We start from the raw sequence: 20,285 nt of genomic DNA, 5'->3' as shown, positions 1-20,285 counted from the left end.
GGGTGCTACACTCTGTCTCCGAAGTCTATTTTTGGTATTCCCCGGGGATTTCATCACATTGCTCCCCTTGCTGCTCAGTTGCATGCCCTTAGTGTTTCGCCTCAACGTGACGGGGTCAGATTGGGCACAATTCCCCCACTGTGTCTCCAGTGTTGTCCTCGTAGCGCTATGGTTCAGTGAGGGGCATCCTGTCTTGTGGTGGGACTGGCCCTATAGTCCTCTCTGTGCATTGTCTGCTCTGAGCAGGAATATCATCCTTGGGGTTTGGGGGGCCAGGATGTGTTCCCCTCCTCTCCATCCCTCTTCATTTCCCCTGTGTGCTCTGATCATCTGTGCCCCTCTCCCCAAGCTGTAGCTTCAGTGCTGTCCTCTGAGGTGCATTCTTCTGGGTGGGGATGGTGGTGTCTACATAGTTGGGAGGGGGCTGGCCCCGCAGACCTCTCTATTGGTTCCCTGGTACATGCTGGTTTGTTGTATTCAAGCCTTGGCTCTTTGGGTTGAAGCCTGGTCTCTCTCTCCCTCTCCCGTGGAGACATAAACAATACCCTCCCCTTGGGTGGGTTAGTGCCCTGCTCTCCCCAATCCATGTCTTTTCTTCCCCTCTGTCTTTCCCCCTCCTATTTAGTTGGTTGCCCTATGCATCCCTGTTTGGCCCATGCTGTAATACCTGGACCTCACCCCAGGAATGTATGTATGTAGTAGCTTTTCTCCTATGCCCCATTTTTGTTTAGCTTACCTCAGTGGACTCATATTGTACTTGTCCTTTTGTGCTTAGCTTACTTCGCTTAGCATGATTTCCTCCAGTTCTTCTCACGCAGCAATGTGCTTCATGCATTCATTGCTGCTTTTTAGGGATGCGTAGTATACTCCATTGTATGTATACAGTTTTTTGATCCATTCATGTGTAGATGGAAATTTGGGTTGTTTCCAACTCCTTGCAATTGAGAACTGTGCCACAATGAACATTGGAGCACAGATGTCTGACCGTGGTTTGTTTCTTGCCTCTTTTGGTATATGACCAGCTGATGGATGCTGGGTCACATGGTAGCTTGATTTCCATCTGTTTTAGATACCGCCAAATAGATTTCCATAATGACTGTACATACCTACAAGTCCACCAGCAGTGGACGAGAGTTCCTATCTCACCACAGCCCCTCTAACACTTGTTGCTCTCTGATTTTTTGAATTGGGCTATCTTTGAGGGTGTTAGGTGGTATCTCATTGTTGTTTTAATTTGCATTTCTCTTTATGTCTAAAGTTTAGTAACATTTTCTCATATATTTATTGGTCATTTGGATTTCTGCCCCTGTGAAATTTCTGCTCAGGTCCTTTGCCCAGCTCCTTAGTGGACAGTTAGTGTTTTTCTTTTTGGAAGCTTGCAAAGTATTGTAGATTTTAGTAATAAGGCCTTTGTCTGATGTGTTATTGCTAAAAATGTTTTCCCAGTCTGTGGGGTCTTATTACTCTCTTGGTCAATTCTTTCCATGTACACAGATGTTTTATCTTCAGTATATCCCACTTGTCAATTTGTGATGCTTCTGCATTTGTATCCTTCCCTATTTCCAATAACCTATGTATTCCTGAACCAAGGTTCACAGGTTTGTCACAATTCCCTCATTGATGACCCTAATAGTTTTGGGTTTTGCCTTGAGGTCTGTGATCCACCTTGAGTTTATTCTTGTGCATGGAGTGAGGTAAGGGTCTTGCTTCATTTTTGTGCAGGTAGATATCCATTTTTTCCAGCATCACTATTGAAAAGGGCATCTGCTTCCCATTTGATTTTTTTTTGGCTTCTTATTAAAAAATCAGTTGTCTGTATGCTGATGTTTTTATTTCTGGGTTTTCAGCTCTTTTCCATTGGTCTGAATATTTGTCGTTATACCAGTACCACACTATTTTGACCACTGTGGCTGTATAATAGGTGCTATAGTCAGGTAGAGCAAACCCTCCCACGCTGTCCTTTTTGAGGAGTTCTCTGCTAATTCTGGGCTTCTTCCCTCTCCATATGAATTTGGTAATCAGTTTTTCCAATTCTTTGAAGAAAGATGATGGTATTTATATCAGGATAGTATTAAACTTATACAGTGCCTTGGGCAGAACTGACATCTTTACTATATTGAGTCTTCCAATCCACAAGCGTGGGATGCTCTTCCATTTGTTGAGGTCACTCTTGGTTTCTTGTCATAGTGTTCTGTAGTTTTTCCTCATACAAATCTTTTGGGTTTTTTTTCTTTCAGTCAGGTATATCCCTAGATATTTTAATTTGTGCTTGGTTATTGCAAAGGGTACTACCTCTTTAATTACCTCTTCTGTGATCTTGCCTGATGTGTATAGCAGTCCAATAGACTTCCATCTGTTGATCTTTGATCCTGCCATTCTGCCATATTCCTCTATCACTTCCAACACTCCACTTGTGAAGTTTTGGGAATTTTCAATATATAAAATCATATCATATGCAAATAATGATAGTTTCACATCTTCCTTCCCCAGACAAATACCTTTGATGTCTTTGCCTTATATTGTTAGCTAGGACCTCCAGTACAATGTTAAATAGGAGTGAAGACAAGGGGCATCCTTGTCTGGACCCCCTTTACAGTGGAATTCTATTAGTCTTTTCTCCATTGATTAACACATTGGCTGTTGATTTTTCATATATAGCTTGCATAATATTGAGGAATTTCTTTCTATTCCTATCTTATTGAAGATCTTAAACAGGAATGGGTGTTGCATGTTGTCAAATGCTTTTTCCACATCTACTAAGCTACCCTAGATATTGAGCAAGTTTCTAAGTCTCTTCTGACACCCACACTGATCTTTTCTTTATTTCCTGTCTTCTGTTATTGAGATGCTCATGAAATGCTGGTGGGATAAACTCAAGGTCATATTTTGGCTCTCTTGGATTTGTCTTAATTTTCTTTGCTTCACTCTTAACTTAAATAAGAGCAATAGGTGGTTTATTCCACAACCAGTTCTTTGCCTGGTTTTAACTGCTGGCATGGAGCTTCTCCTTCTTCTTTTCCCACAGATGTAGTCAATTTGATTTCTGTGTATTGCATCTGGACAAGTCCATGTGTACAGTTGCCTTTTGGGTTGTGTAAAAAGATATTTGCTATGAAAAACCAGTCCTTGGTTTTGCAAAATTCTATCATGCAGCCTCCAGCTTCATTTCTATCAAAAAGACCATATTTTCCAACCACTGTTCCTTCCATTCTGTGTCCAATTTGTGCATTCCTATCGCCAATAATTATCAATGCATTTTGATTTCGCATTTGATCAAGTTCCATTTGAAGAAATTGGTAGATTTCTTCATCATTAGCTTTTGTCATTGATGCATGAATTTGAATAGTAGTTATATTTATTGGGTTTACTTGAAGGCTGATGGCTAGAATCCTATCTCAGATAGAAGCGTACTTCAAGATGTATTTTGAAATGTCCTTTTGGACAATGAATGTAACACCATTTCTTTTGATTGTATCATTCCAGCTTAGGAAAATGTCATGATTTTCTGATTCAAAATGGCCAATACCAGTTCACTTCAACTCTCTAATGCCTAGGAAATCCACCTTTATGTGTTCAATTTTATTTTGGACAAGTTTATTTTCCTAAATTCGTACTTCATACATTCCAATTTCTGATTTTTAGTAGACTTTTGCAGCTATATCTTCTTACTTTGAGTTTTGCCCCATAAGAAAATGAAGATCTGGAAGGCTCCATTCCCATAGGCTTTATTCCATTCAAGTCACCATGTGGGACACCCCTTTGCAAAAACAGTTACTCCTCAGTCACATTTCATGTTCCTCAGACCCAGTAACTCATTCCCTGGCACTATCTCTGACAATAGTCTGCTTTGATTCACTATACCTTCTGTATTCTACAATGCTTAGAAGTTATGCATACAATTTTCTGTGACTACTTCATTAGAGGTGCTGTTATATGTATTGGGATATACTTTGATTGTCTTCATGCTTAGAGACTTTGTAGCCCCAGATCTTTCTTTATAATTAGAATGAATGCATAAAGGTACTTAATTTGTTGTGTTACTCTTAAATATTTCTGTTTGAGAATACCTTTGAAGCACAAGGAGGCTTTTTCAAAGTTTATGAAATAATCCCATTCCCTTTCAATTATTTTTTTTCACAAATTTTTGAAACCTTCTTGTATATAATAAAAAATACATAATAATAAAATAAAGAACATAGTGACATATTTTCAGTGTCCTAATTATGATTTCCTTTTCATTCTGTTTAGTTTTCTGATGATAACCTTGTTAACGATTGTTTTCTTTAATTTAAAAAATACTCATATTTGTAGTTTGTATGCTTGACATGTTTTGATGAATCTTGTCATCAAACTCCTGCCTGATAACTCATATTCAAAATAATTGCTGTTAATTGAACTTTAAAAAGAAATGTTTTGTTTTTCAGTATGATTATATGGGTTCAGAAATTATGGCTGTAACACAGAAAATTGTCCAGATTATTGGCCTTGTGAATACTGTAAGTTTTTATTTGATCATAATCATAATTTAATGTATATTCATGGAAAATGCTTTGCATATATCATGACAAATATTTTTTCACTAGTTTAATAAACAAAATACTCAAATGTCCCTTTTCTCTTTTTTGGGTACTTTTTGATATTATAATCTCTATACCTGGGATAAATATGTCATTATTCTTACTTTCAGATGTTTACACAATTCAAATTAACTGTTAAACTGTCTTCCTTGGAATTGTGGTCAGATAAGAACAAAATTCACACCAATGGGGATGCTGATGATTTATTGCAAAGATTTTTGGCATGGAAACAAGAATATCTTGTCCTACGACCCCATGATATAGCTTATTTACTGACGTAAGCATAATATTCTGTATTAGTAAAGATGTGATAAAAGAAAGCCTCATTAAGTAAATAATAATTCCACTATATTAATTTCAAAGCATTCATGCTTTTTCTTAATACTCTATACCTTTATGAAAGTTTTATAAGTAAAATAGTGGTACTGCTATGGATATGAGAGTGGACATATAATAAAATAATAAAAAATAAGTATGATAAAACTAACAGTAAGAATGAGTCAGATAACATTATCTTTCAGAATATAGAGAATAAAAAATTCTACATTTAATTAGTCTTTATGCTATAATTTTTAATATAGAATAGGTTATATGCATATAACCTTCAACTTACTAATTAGATAAAAATTAACACTATTCTCTAAGTATGTATTCTACATTACTGCTTTTCATATCTACTCTTTGACTAGGTGGTATGTTTTGACTTAGTGGTGTGTGTATAAAATATTTCACAAAATTGAGTCTGAGAAACTAGACAATATGAAGAGAAATGTTAACAACTGGATTGGAGGAAAGCTCCTTCACAACGTGCGGTACGCAGCTGACTCAACCTTACTTATTGAAAGCAAAGAGGGTTTGACAACAGTCCTTCAACATTGATTAGAACTCAGCATGATGAAAACAAAAATCATCCCAAATGGTCCAATAAGTAATATCATGCATAGACAGCATTAACATTTTCAAGGATGTCTTTTTATTTGGATCCACAATCAAAGCCTATGGAAGCAGACATCCAGATGGTAATGACATAGTGCATTGGGCAAATTCGCTGCAAAAGACTTCTTTAATGCATTAACAAGCAAAGAGGTGGCCTTGAGGTCTGGGGTACACCTGACCCAAACCAAAGTATTTTCAGTCATTTCATATGCATATGGAACTGGACAAAAAGAGGAAGATCGAAGAAGAATTTATGTATTTGAATTTTAATGTTGATAAAGAAGAGGGACAGTGAAAAAGAGGAAGGCTCTCAAGGAGATGGATTGACACAATGGGCTCAAGCTTGGGAACAATTGTGCCGATGGCATAGGGCTGGGCTGTGTTTTCTTCTGTTGCCCCAACCCGATGGAACCTAACAACAACAAAAGAATATTGGACTTTCAGAAAATCGAAATACATCCATAGTGCTCCTTAGAAGCAAAGATGTCGAGACAGAATTATACCCTCTGGACGTTTTATCAGAAGGGACCAGTCCCTTAGAGGCACCCCGTTGGGTCCAGTGCCCGGTCATCTTGAATTAGATGTTGCAGCATTGGGCCCCACCACAGAAGCCATGGTGAGGAGGAGGGAGACTGGCACACGTTGTAGATTTGCTCTGTTGTATGTGATGCCACAAGAGGCTGGAACTGACTCCGCAGAGACTGATTACAAGACACAAGAGCAATTTTTAAACAGGAACATTTTCTTCAACAAGGGGAAATCTGTTTATTTCTTTTATACTTTAGTGACCCAAACTGTGAGCAAAATACAAGAGAAACTGAAGAGAATCAGAGACAATGAGCATACATTACCGTTAGCTGAGTAACTAAAACTGATGATTAAAAAGTAAATTATTATTATTTTCTATGATTTGAATACTGTATATAGTTTACTAAAGATCTAGTTTGGACCTTGGAATGTTTATAAAAGAATAATAAAATTTTATAGAAATGGAATTTAGTAAATGATCTAGTAAATGTTTCTGCAATTATGCTAATTATAATACGATGTTATAATTATGTAGTTACAGGAAACATCCTAAATATGTGGGAGCAACATTTCCTGGAATAATATGCAACAAAAGCTATGATGCAGGAATTGCCCTGGTTTGTAATTTTTATCCTTTTTACATGATTGATTCTTTAAACTTTATGTTACTATTGATAAATACTATTTTAATTTGCTGAGTAGTATATGAATATGTAAGTATAATATTTTCTTTATCTGCATATTATTATTTTGCTGAAACAAAGTTATCTGAAACTCAGAAATTAATTAACGTGTGACATTTAAGTGAGGAACATGTTAGTCAAAAACCAAAGTCTACTACCATGAAGTTGATCAGACACACGGCAGCCCTGTAGGACAGATTTCCCAGGCTGCAAACCAACTGGAGAAGATTTTTACCTGCAAGGGTCATTTGGATATTCATAACATCTTTCACGGGCCATGCAAAGTTATCAACTTACAAATTAGTGTTCTTTATTTGGTCAAAGGACCCCTGGTGGTGTAGCAGTTACTCATTGAGCTGCGACCTGCAAGTTTCAGATCACCAGGCTCTCTGGAGGCTGACAGGCCTTTCTCCTCCCATACAGTTACAATCTCAGAAACTCGCAGGGACAGCTCTCCCTTGCCTTATAGGGTTGCTATGAGTTGACCTCAACTCCAGAGCAGGAAGGATCTATCCAAATGGCCTTGCCAGGAAAAAGCTTCTCCAGCTGATTACAGCCCTAGGGAGCAGTTGGACTTTGGTTTTTGGTTAATATTATGTTCTTCACTTAAAGCTTGCAACTGAATTTCTGAGTTTCAGGTAACTTTGTTTCTGCAAAGTAATAATATACAGTTAAAGAAAATAATCTATTATTGTGAATTTGTTACACCATAAAATAATATTTATTAATTGGATGAATTTGAATTGATGATAAAGTGAATCAATCAGGAAGGCTAAGTGTATACTGGATAACTGTAAAGGCTCAGTGCTACAGGATTTAGGCATACCCAATTTAAACCAAGAGATATTGACAACTTGACTACTTTTAAAATAGGTGCATGTCCCTTAATAAATTAGACTGGATATTCATATCTACAAAAGAAATTACTGTAAAGTTTTGTTTGAGATAAAAATATTTCAGATAAGATAAAATTTTCTTCCAACCAAAAATTTCAAGTGATTATTAATTCTTATTGTCGTCAGTAATTAGATATGTTTTGTTTAATGATATTTCTCTTTAATATTCCGTATTTTAGTATTCAGATGCAATTAGCTTGGAAGGATTTTCAGTTATTATAGCTCAACTACTTGGCCTTAATATAGGATTAACATATGATGACATCAATAAATGTTTTTGTCCAAGAGCAACATGCATAATGAATCGTGAAGCACTGTAAGACATTTTATTATTTCTACTTAAATAATTTTGCCAATATTTTATGGAGTTAACTCTAAAATATAATACTTAAAAAATCCTTTTATATATATTTCTTTTACATATCAAAAATTGGAAAAGTATGTTGTACATACACAGGTAAATATACAACACACAAAAATAAACTCTAAGGCTTATTTATTATTATAAGACTCTAAAAATAGTAAACTTTATATTTCAAAAAAATTCCCTCAAGAGAATTAGATGGAAAATGTTATTTTTTAAGACTGTGAGGTATAAGTAAATATAAGATATCAGTGTTGCTTTGATTGTCATAATCTTCATTATTCAAAACAAGATGTCTATTATCACCATTAAAATGGAACATTGACACTTTTTTAATATGTTTAAGAAAAAAGGAGAAAAAAATTTAAATAAAAATATTTTCTTTATTTCATGATGCTGTATTGGATACCTAGAAAAATCAATAGAATAAATGTATAATTAGGATAAAAATAAACTCATTAGATTTATCAGTATTGAAAAATCAATAACATATTACACCATGAAGAAAGTAAATAACATTAAGAATTTTTTTCTTTCCAGATTAAGATAATACATTTGTAGATGATAGATGATTGTATAATAAAGTTATACATTTTAAGGAACTTGATAAACTATATGAGAAATGATAAAGATGGCAAATATTGACAATGTTTTAAAGAGTATTAACTAAAATAGGTGCTCAAAAAGGGATACTACAGGTTGGAGATAGTATATAATATATGCCAAATAATGAAGTAACGAGAAGTGGAGGACAATGTAATGGTGAAGTACACCAGGAGGAGTCAAGAGCAAAATCACTGAGTAAATAAGAAAGAATTGACCTTGTGTATAAAGAGATTAGTTTTATTGCTGTTGTTAGTAGGTTCTGACCTATAGAGATCTTCTGCACGACAGAATGAAACACAACTCTCCTGCTGCGTCCTCACCATTGTTCCTGTGCTTGAGCCCATTGCTGCAGCCACTGTGTCCATCCCACCATTTGAGGGACTTACTCATCCTCACTGCCCCTCTACTTCACCAGAAATGATGTCCTTTGCCAGGGATTGGTTTCTCCTGACAACATATCTCCAAAGCATGGAAGGCAAAGTCTCACCATCTTGTCCCTAAAGGGGACTCGACATAATTCTTCCAGGATAGACCCGTTTGCCCTTTAGCCGTGCATGGTACTTTCAATAGATTTCTCCAGTATCACAATTCAAATGCCTCGGTTCTTCTTTCATGTCAGTTTTTCACACAAATATGAGTCAATTGAACAGACACATCTTAGTCCTCAAAGTAACATCTTTGCTTTTCAATACCCTAAAGCAATGATTCTCAACCTTCCTAATGTCGTGACCCTTTAAAACAGTTCCTCATGTTGTGGTGATCCCCAACCATAAAATTATTTTCGTTGCTACTTCATAACTGTAATTTTGCTACTGTTATGAATAGAGTGACCCCTTTGAAAGGGTCATTTGATGCCGAAGGGGGTCGCAACCCACAGGTTGTGAACCACTGCTCTAAAGAGTCTTATGCAGCCGATTTATTAAATATAACTCATCTTTTGATCTGTCCATTGATGCTTCCATGAGAGTTTGTTGTGGATCCCAGCAAGACGAAATTCTTGACAAATTTAACATTTTCTCCTTTTGTCATATATAAAACTGGGAAGAAATGATCTTAGTAATAATGTCTTCCTATCCCAAAACAAGATATACCTTTCAATTTACTTATATCTTATTTGCTTTCTTTCACTGTATTTCCCAAATCTCAATTTAGATTTATTTTGGTGAAAATGCATTTTTAATTCAGAATCTAGTTATTCATTGTTGGCTTTAGGAGAACAGTTGATATCTGTATGCAATTCTCTCTTTTTTTTGGTATACAATTCTTATATTCACACACTTGTTAAAGTTGCAAAGATTTTTTTATCATAATCGTATCATCTGCAAAAGCAGTTTTATATGTGTGGTAGTTACATAATTTTGTGTCAACTTGAAGATATAAAAGTGTAGAGGTGGAGTCTAGCCTGTTCTGATTGATGGTACCTCTTGTGGGCCTGACTTTCTCATAAGGAGGGTCCTGGGAACCTCACCCACTCCTCTGCTTTCACTTTCCTGTGGAGGAGTCATGCTGATAGCTATGCTAGCCCTGTGATACTTCCACTGCCATTGGATCCACAAGACTTTTCACCTCCAACCTATGATATTTCTGCATTCTGCATCATTGCATGAGTCTGAAGAGGGACTTATTGACTGGTTTTGGACTTTTGGACTTGAGTTGGACTGGACTGGGATGTTTTCCCATCCCAGCAATATACAATTACTTCTTGATATAAAGCTCTTTCTTACACATATATGAATTTCACTGGATTTTTTTCTCTAGTCAACTTGACCTAACACACTTTTCTTCCCAATCTATATAACTTTATTCTATATAACTTCAATCTATATAACTTATTTTCTTAGTAAACTAGCTTGGATTTCTAATACAATAGTGACTAGGAGGGGACATCCTTGTGTTCGTCCCAATCATAGGAGGGAAAACTAAGTTTTCACCCTTAATACTATAATTGCTTTAAGTTTTATAAAAATTAAAAAAAATCATTTTGAGGGCAACACCCTTTCCCTAATACCCAATTGCTCTTTGGAAAGCATTTTTCAAGAATGGCTTTTGGGTTTTATCAAATTATTTCTCTACATCAACTTATATAATGCATACATTTTTCTTCTTTAGGCTGCTGATGTGATGACTTGCATTAATTAATTTTTTAATATAGCTGAGCTTAAAATCTGATTTGATTGTGGTACATCCTTTTTATACTTTTGGATTTTATTTGCTTATATTTTGTTCACAATTTTTTTCATACATATTCATAAAGAATATTAGTTGGCAATTTTGCTTTCTTGAAAAATCATGATCTGTCTTTGATAATAATATAATGTTGGCCAGACAGAATGAGTTAGAAAGGAGTCCCTCTGCTTCCTTATTATGGAAAAGATCAGAAATAATTGATAATATTTATTTTTCAAAGGCTCACTAGAATTTACCAATGCAACCATACAGTCTTTTCTGTTTTGGAAGGTTATTTTGTTTCAATCTCTTTAATTGGCATAGATCTAGTAACATTATCTACATGCCCTGCGTGAATTATGGATAATTTTATCCCACTAAGAATAGAGTTATTATTGTGGACATAGAGTTATTAATAATATTCATAGCCCCTCTCTATTTTCAGTTTAATAGTGAGTGAAGCAGGTATGATGTTCCTTCTTTCATTTTTAATATATAAATTTCTGTGTAGTCTCCTGTTTTCCCTTGGTTACATTTTATAGAACATTATCATTTATATTTTCCCCAAAGAATGAGCTTATGTTTTTGCTAATTTTATCCATTGAGTTCTGTTATAAGTTTGATTTCTTTTTAGCTTACTATTATTTTTTACTTCAGATTTTAATTAAATTTGCTTTTCATTTTGAGTTTCTCAAAGTGGAAGCATAGATTACTGATTTTAGATTTCTGTGTAATATATTCATTCAATGCTATGAAGAGTCCATGGACTGATTTCCTAAATCCCTAAATTCATTTTAATTCAAAATATTAAAAAACTTTCTTGGTATTTCTTTCTTGATTCATGTTACATGTTATTTATAATTCTGATGTTTAATCAGCAAATATTTTTGGAGATTCTGTTACTTCTATCTAGTTTGATTCCATTGTCACCTAAGGGTGTATTATTTCTTTTATTTTAAATCTGAGCTGTATTTTATAGCCCAGATATGTCTATTTAAAATTTTTTTTTGATTGAACGTATATCAAATTTCAAAGTTTGAAATGTTTATGCTTACTAAAACAGTAGTTCACAATAATAGCAAAAGTCATCTAAGCCATGTTATTCCTTGTGATATCCCTCCCAGCATTCCCTTTTTTGTACCATTACAAATGGCTGTCAGTGAAAGTGAATGTATTCACTTTGTCCTTAGACTCTCCCAACATTGAAACTGTAGCAGTTGCATAGTTCTTTCAAGTGTAGGCACTAGACACCACCCGTGGCCTTTACCACCTCAGTCTTCGCTATTTTTGTATTACTATTTAAATCACAGGGCAGCATAGTATATTAGGCATTGACCTGCTAACCACAAGGTCAGCAGTTAGAACTCACCAGCTTCTCTAGAGAAGATAAATGAGGTGGTCAACTCCTCTAAAAATTTACACCAACGGTCAAGTGGGATTCAGCGAGGTACATAAGCATGGCTCAATATTAGAAAGACAATCAATGTAATCCTCCATATAAACAAAACAAAATATACAAACCACAGAATCATATCAAACAACTCAGAAAAGACATTAAACAATATCCCAAACCCAATTGTGATGAGAACACTTAACAAAATAGAAATATAAGGGAATGTTCTCAACACAATAAAGGCCATAGATGAACCACCAACAGCCAACATTTTGCTCAAGGGAAACACTTGAAAGCTGTCCTCCTGTGAGCAGGAACCAGACAAAAAGCCACTTGGTCCCTACTCTTCTGGGACCTTATTCTGGATGTCTTACCTAGAGTAAATAGAAAGTAAAAAGAATCAAAGGAATTTAAACAAGCTAAGAGAAAGTGAAACTCTCACTGCTGGCTGATGATAGGATTTACATGTAACTTCCCCTCACGAAAGATTCAAACAATAAAATATTGCAAACAATAGTTTTGGCATTATGGCAGGACACAAGATAAACACACAAAATCAGATTCCTGTACACTAATGAAGAGAGTTCTAACAAAGAAATCAAGAAAACAATACCATTTACAATAGCCAACTTAAAGATAAAGTACTTAGGACTAAACCTAACCAGACCAACTAAAGATTTGTACAAATAAAACATAGCACCTTATTATAAGAAACCACAAGAAACCTGCATAAACTAAATAGTATTAAATATAAACAATGCAGACATGAAAATTTCACGACATTTTACTTTATACTAAAGGATGACACAACCATTTCATTGTAGCCATTTTTGCCATTCATATAATTATGTATGGGGTCATCATGACTCAGAATTGACTCAACAGAATTAGTATTGCTTAGATTTTGTTTAACTTAACATATTCATTACCTGAGAAATATTATTTAATTGTAGGCATTCCAGTGGAATAAAGATTTTCAGCAACTGTAGCATGCATGACTATGCATATATTATTTCAAACTTTGTGCCTAAATGTCTTCAGAGTCTTTTACACTTGAAACCAGTGTGTGGTGATGGGATACTGGATCCTAATGAAGAATGTGATTGTGGTAATGAAGAGGTAAGTCATAACAATGAAATTTAAATAGTTTTAATACATCTAATAACAAGCTGTCATTGAATGTATAAGAGTATATGCAGTTAGGTTTTCTCTATAAATAACTAAAGGATGGGGAGGAAGATAAGAGACTTTTTAAAATCCGGAAGACTTGGTTTATGCAAATTGTTTCCAAATATGCCAGGAAAGAACTTTTGAATATATGGGCTAAATGAATTCTTTTTATTGCCTAATTCAGTTCATAACTCATATAACCTTATTTTTAAATTTTTCTTCAATAAATTTTTTTCTATCTCAGTTTAAATGTTCTTATTTGGGGTGCAATGCAAGGTTGACAAAACATTGTCATTGATTTCTCTTAATCATTCTGAAACATTCCCTGAAGGTATGAGGAGAGTAAAACATTTTGCCACCAAATACAAAAGATGGACATTCAAACTCACAATCTTCTCTAGGGGAGAAAGATACATTAATCTGCTTCTTTAAATATTACCATCTTAGAAACTCTATGGGGCATTTATACTCAATCTATAGGGTTATTATGAATGTTAGTGAAATAAATGGTATTGTTTTATACTAGTTACTATGGTTATACTAAAGTATATATAAAATACACTACTCTCAAACAGTTAGGACCATATTCAATAGTTAATTGGTAGATAAATGACCCATATTCCTTTCCTGTTATTAAGGAAACTCTCTGAAGCATGCTCAACATTAGAAAATTGAAAACTGGCCAATGGGTCAAATCCAATTTGGTGAGATTCTTACAAAGTATGTGTTAGTGGAATGCAGCCGTGGAATTTGTTTGAATACTGTCAATGATTGCCGAAAAATCAAGCGACTGCAACAGACTCTCCCCCATTTGTCTTACTAGTTTATTGCACTGTGGTGGCTGTGTTGCTGTGATGTTGGAAGCCAATGCCACTGGTATTTCCAATACCAGTAGGATGACCCAAAGTGAACAGGTTTCAGCAGAGCTTCCAGAATAAGAACAGACATTGAAGGAGTAATACAGTGTCTATTCCAGGGGAATTAGCTATGTAAAACCCTATGGATAGCATAAAAACATTGCCAGTTACTGAAAACCTAAGGGATCGAAGTAGAACATTGTGGAGATAGTGCCAGAGCCCCTTCAGACCAGAAGGCACTCAAAATATGACTGAGCAGACTATAATGATTTGTATGCAGTAAAGCCTGAGGAAGTAAAGCTTTTGAGATCTCCATTTGCTGATGGGGAACTAATCAAAATGTGATATTAATAAAAGTCCCATTTCTCCTCCAAAGTTACTGGCGGTTTCCAACTGCTGACCTCTTGGATAGTAGACCAATGTGTGACCACTACGCCACGAGGCTACTGGATCTTGTCTAATCCATTGGCCAAGTAGCTGTCTTCTAAATTTCTTGGCATAGGCAAATGAATGCTTCCAATGCCTCATCAGCCTATTGAAACATTTCAATGGAAGATTCCCTGAATTCTTGAATGCTTGTGTTTGGCAAATGTTTCAATGCAGCTTTAATTTCTTCCTTCAGAACCATTGATTCTTGCTCACATGCTACTTCTTTTGGCACAGTGACTCTGTATATCGTTTCCCTCTTCTTTTGATGCTTCCTGCATCATTCAATATTTTACACACAGAATCTTTCAATATTTCTACATGAGACTTGTATGCTTTGTTTTTTTCTTTCAGTTTAAAATATTCTGAGCATGTTCTTCCCCACCATTTATGTTATTAGAAAAAAAAGGTATTTGCAATGAAGGGTTTGTTCCTCTTGCACAATTCTATCATGCAATCTCCAGCTTCATTTCTTTCATCAAGGTCACATTTTCCTCTTTGTTTGCAACTTTCCCATTCCAATGCAGGTTTGTATTAATTCTTATTAATTGTATTTTTGAGCAATTTCAGATAAAAGAAGTTGGGAATATTTAAATTTCTACAGCGTTGACTTTAGTGGTTTGTGAATAAATTTGAGCATTGGCTATATTAAATGGTCTTCTTTTATACAGCTATTTATCATCCTATCATATACAGCATTGTTTTCCAAGCTGGACCTTATATGATTCTTTTGATGATTAATGAAATGGCATTTGTCATTCTTGATGGAGTAAATAATATGATTATCTGATTCAAAATGGCAAAACCCAGTCAATTTCATCTCGCTACTGCTTGGGATACCAAGATTTATGCAATCATATTCATTTCTGATGGCTTCCAATTTTCTGATAAGCATACTTTTCACATTCCATTTATCGACTATTAATGGCTATATGCAGCAGCTGCTACTTATGTTGAGTAGAAAATGAAGGTTCTTAAAGATTTGTTCTTTCAATGCTATTTCAGTTAACTCTTTTTGAAGAGGCAGCTCTTCCCTACTGGTATTTTGAAAGCCTTTCAACCTGAGGGACACTATATTAATCAATGTCTTGAGGCTATGCAGAAGATTGTCAGTGGCTGATCCCTCCGTAGTGAACTACCTCTTCCATCGTCCTTGTCTCTTCTTAGTCTTGAAACTCTACTGAAGCTGAAACTTGCTTTCTGTGATTGACTCCGATGGTATTTGTAACACAGAATTCCAGCCTCACAAAAGCACATGAACCCTCACAGTACGACAAACTGATATATAGGTGAAGCTGGATAGGGTAGAGTTTTTTCATTGCAAAGTACTTTCTGATGAACTAGTATTTAAAACCTTGGTATAAAAGATCAGGGCAGTCTTAATATGCTACTAAGAATCCTTGAAGACTGTTGTAGATTAAATTAGATAGAGATGACAAAACTGCCTGGACAGATATATCTATTTATCTATCTATCTATCTATCTATCTATCTATCTATCTATCTATCTATCTATCTATCTATCTATCATCTATCATCTATCTATCTATCTATTTATCTATCACCTATCTGTCTGTCTATCTATCTATCACCTATCTGTCTGTCTATCTATCTATCTATCTATCTATCTATCTATCTATCTATCTATCTATCATCTATCTATCCATTTCTATCTTTGATGAACACACAATCTTCAGTTAATTACTAATACATTTAGTAAAGTCATGTATCTGTCAATTGAGTTTATTTCAGAATGTAGAAGCCATGTGATCACCTCAATCTCAGACTCACTGCCATCGAGTCAATGCTGACTCATTGTGGTCCTCTAGAAGAAGAAAGAACTGCCCTTGTGCGTTCCCAAGACTGTCAATCTTTACAGGAGTAGAAAGCCCCTTCTCTCTCCAGTGGAGCAGCTAGTGGTTTCCATCTGCTGACCTTAGCTAGAATAATTATACAACAAAGAGAAATCAAGGTAATAGAATTGAAAATCTCACTATTTACAGGCAATAAGATTGTATATGTAGAATATCCCAAAGAAAAAGTGATTGTTGGAAACAATAGGAAGATTTGGTAATTTGTTAGTCTACAAGATTAATAAGCATATATCAACCAGATTCCTGTATACCAGAGAAGAAAGCTCTAAAAAAGACATCAAGAAAATAAAACCATTTCTAATAACCACACAAAAGATGAAATTCTTAGGAATAAACCTAATCAGGTTATAAAAATAAAACCCTGTACAAAGAAATCTACAGATCACTACAATGAGAAATCAAAAGAAACTGAACACAAATTGAAGAATATCCCATGTTCATGGATAACCAAACCAAACACTGCCATTGAGTTGATTCTGATTCATAGCAACCCTCTAAGACAGGGGAGAACTGCCCCAATGGGTTTCTGAGACTCTAACTCTATGGGAGTAGAAGTATGGTCTTTCTCCCAAAAAATGACAGCTGGTTTCAAACTGCTGACCTTGTGATTATCAGCCCAATGCATAACTGCTGCACCACCAGGGCACCTTGTATTCATGGATAGGAAGTATGAAAATGTCAGTACCTTCAGAAACAATCTCAAAATATAATTCCAATATAAACCCCAACTTTATACTTGAGAAAATTGGAAGAACAAATTAGCAACTTCAGATGGAGAGGGAAGATATCCAGGACAGTCAAGGAACTTAAGAAGAGGAACACAGTAGGAGACATTGCACTACCTATTCTGAAAACCTATTCCATAGCCACAATAGTTAAAACATCCTGATACTGATACAACAACAGGAACATAGACCAACAGAACAGAATAGAAAACCCACAAATAAATACAACTGGTCTTTGACAAAAATTAAATGGGAAAGAGACAGGCTTTTCAACAAATGGTGTTGACAACTTACATCTCCATTTGAAGAAGGATGAAACAGGATGGTATATACCTCATGCCCCAAAAGGGAAATCAAGGTAGATCAAAGGATTAAGTGTAAATTCCAGAGCTACAAAGATCATCAATAAGAAAATCAGGAGGGCATAACGATATTATCAAATATAATCAAGGAAGCACACACAGTAGAAGAGGAATTAGATGACTAGAACCTACTTAAAATAAGATCTTGATACACATCAAAAAAAAAACAAAAAAACAGCTCATGGATTGGAAAAAATCTTTAGCAATTACACAAAGGGCAAAAGAGGAATATCTAAGAACTGTAGTACATTGCATTTCCTGAACGAGAAAGGCACCACAACCACAATTATGAATTGGGCAGAAGATGTCAACAGACAGTTCACCATATGTGACACTCGAATGGCTAACAAACACATGAAAAAATGCTCACAACCACTAGTCATCTGGGAGATGTAAAACAAAAGAATGATGAGATATTACCTTACATTGACAACGATGCCCAATTTTTAAAAAGAAAATAACAAATACCGGAGAGTGTGTAGAGAGATCAGAACTCTCATGTACAACCGTTGTGGCAAGCAATATAAGGATGAAAATTCCATATACTCCAGCAAGACTTCTTCTGGATTCATGCACAAAGAATTAAAGACAAAGCATGAATAGACTATATGCTTCCACGTTTATGGCAATACTGTTTGCAATAGCTAGAAGTTGGAAGCAGCCCCAAATCCCATCAGAAGGATGGCTAAATAGACTTTGGTGTATACACACAATAGAATACTATGCATCACTAAAAAAAAAAATCAGTGAAACCAGGAAGTACCCATGCGACCTGAAGAACATTATGCTAAACAAAGTTACTCAATCACAGAAGACAAACATGTACAAGACCACTGCTAAAAGGAAAAGCACACAGACAAAGAGGCACTGGTCTCAGGTCAAGCAGCCATTCAGTTTTGCCTCCCAGTCAGTGAGGTAGTTGTTATTGTTATTGTTAGGTACCATCCAGTTGGTTCTGACTCATAGCGACCTTAAGCACAACAGAAGGACACATGCCCAATCCTGCATCATTCTCACATGGTTCCTATGCTTGAGCCCATTGTTTTAGCCATGATACCAATCCATCTCTTTGGGGGCATTCCTCTTTTTTGCTGCTCCTGTGCTTTACTAAACACGATGTCTTTCCCTAGAGACTTGTCTCTCCAGACAACATGTCCAAAATATGTAACACAAGGTCTGGCCATCCATGGTTCTAAGAAGCATTCTGATCATACTTCTTCCAAGACAAATATGTTTGTTCTTTTAGGAGTCAGTAGTACTTTAAATATTCTTTAATAGCATGATAATTCAAATGCATCGATTCTTGTTTAGTCTTCCTTAGTCAAGATCCAACTTTCGCATGCTTACGATATAATGGAAAATACCATGGTTTGAGTCAGGCACACCATAGTCCTCAAATTAACATCCTTGCTTTTCAGTACTCTAAAACAGGTCTTGTGCAGCAGATTTACCAAATGCAACTTGTCTTTTGATCTCTTGACTGCTGCTTCCATGAAAATTGATTGCGGAGCTAAGACAAAATTCTTAACAACTTCAACTTTTTCTCCATTTATCATGATATTACCTATTGTTCCAGTTGTGAGTCATTGGGTCTTCTTTACATTGAGATGGAATCCATACTGAAAGCCGCAGTTCTTGAAGTTCTTCAGCAAGTGCTTCAAATTCCCCTTTTCAGCAAGCAAGATTGTGTCATGTGCATTACTGAAGGTTGTTAATAAGCCTTCCTTCAAACCTGATACCACAATTTCCTTAATATAAACCAGTTTCTCTGATTATTTGCTCAGCCTATAGGTTGAATAAATATTATGATGAGATACAAAACTGCCCCACACCTTGACTGTTTTTAAACAACCTGGTATCCCCTTGTCCTCACAAAACTGTCTCTTGATCCATGTACAAGTACAAAGATGTGTTAAGCAATTCCCATTCTTCTCAAGGTTATCTGTAGTTTCTTGGGATCCACACAGATGAATGCCTTGGCATAGTCAATGAAACACAAGTAAATATCTTTCTATTTTCCACTTGTAGCTAACAGCTATTTGACATCAGAAATGATATCCATTCTTCCATGTCCTTCTCTGAATCGGCTTGAACCTGTGGCAGTTCCCTCTCAATGTACTGCTGCAAATGCTGTTGGATGATCTTCAGCAACATTTTACATACATGTGATATCAATGATATTGTTTTATATTTTGAGCATCGTGTTGGGTCGCTTGCACTTGGAATGCAAATAGATATGGAGCTCTTTCAGTCAGTTGACCAAGCAACTGTCTTCTAAATTTCCTGGCATAGGTGAGAGAATGCTTACAATGCTATACCAGCTTGTTGATACATCTCGATTGGTATTTCATCCATTCTTGAAGCCTTATTTTTGGTTAATGCTTTCAGTAGAGCTTGAACTTCTTCCTTCAGCACCATTGTTTCTTGCTCAAATGCTACCTTTTGAAATGGTAGAATGTCAACTTCTTTCCATCTTCTTTGGATGCGTCCTGCATCATTCAATATTTTGCCCATAGAATCATTTAATATTGAAACTTGAGCCTTGAATATTTTCTTGAGTACTTTCAGTTTAAGGTAAAGTGAACACATTCTTCCCTTGTGGTTGTCTAGGTCTCTGCACATTTTAGTATAGCCTGTGACTTTGTCCTCTCAAGATTCCCTTTGAACATTTCTATTCAGCTCTTTGACTTCACCATTTCTTCCATTTGCTTTACCTACTATAG

At 35.5% G+C, this 20,285-nt stretch overlaps 1 protein-coding gene across 1 annotated transcript in view; it reads left to right on the top strand.

Annotated features, from left to right (window-relative positions):
• The window catches only part of LOC101650446 (disintegrin and metalloproteinase domain-containing protein 18), a 111,401-nt gene that overhangs the window by 25,216 nt on the left and 65,900 nt on the right, over positions 1 to 20,285 (top strand). Inside the window, exons 8-12 of the mRNA XM_045286861.1 lie at positions 4,425 to 4,496; positions 4,688 to 4,854; positions 6,577 to 6,658; positions 7,800 to 7,936; positions 13,103 to 13,268. Of these exons, the coding sequence (XP_045142796.1) occupies positions 4,425 to 4,496; positions 4,688 to 4,854; positions 6,577 to 6,658; positions 7,800 to 7,936; positions 13,103 to 13,268 (624 nt within the window). The remainder of the gene's footprint in view (positions 1 to 4,424; positions 4,497 to 4,687; positions 4,855 to 6,576; positions 6,659 to 7,799; positions 7,937 to 13,102; positions 13,269 to 20,285) is intronic.

This window comes from Echinops telfairi, unplaced genomic scaffold (assembly GCF_000313985.2).
Source record: "Echinops telfairi isolate 266 unplaced genomic scaffold, ASM31398v2 ScPeMD7_9;HRSCAF=40, whole genome shotgun sequence".
Taxonomy (NCBI): domain Eukaryota; kingdom Metazoa; phylum Chordata; class Mammalia; order Afrosoricida; family Tenrecidae; genus Echinops; species Echinops telfairi.
This window is presented reverse-complemented; position numbering and strand designations above follow the sequence as displayed.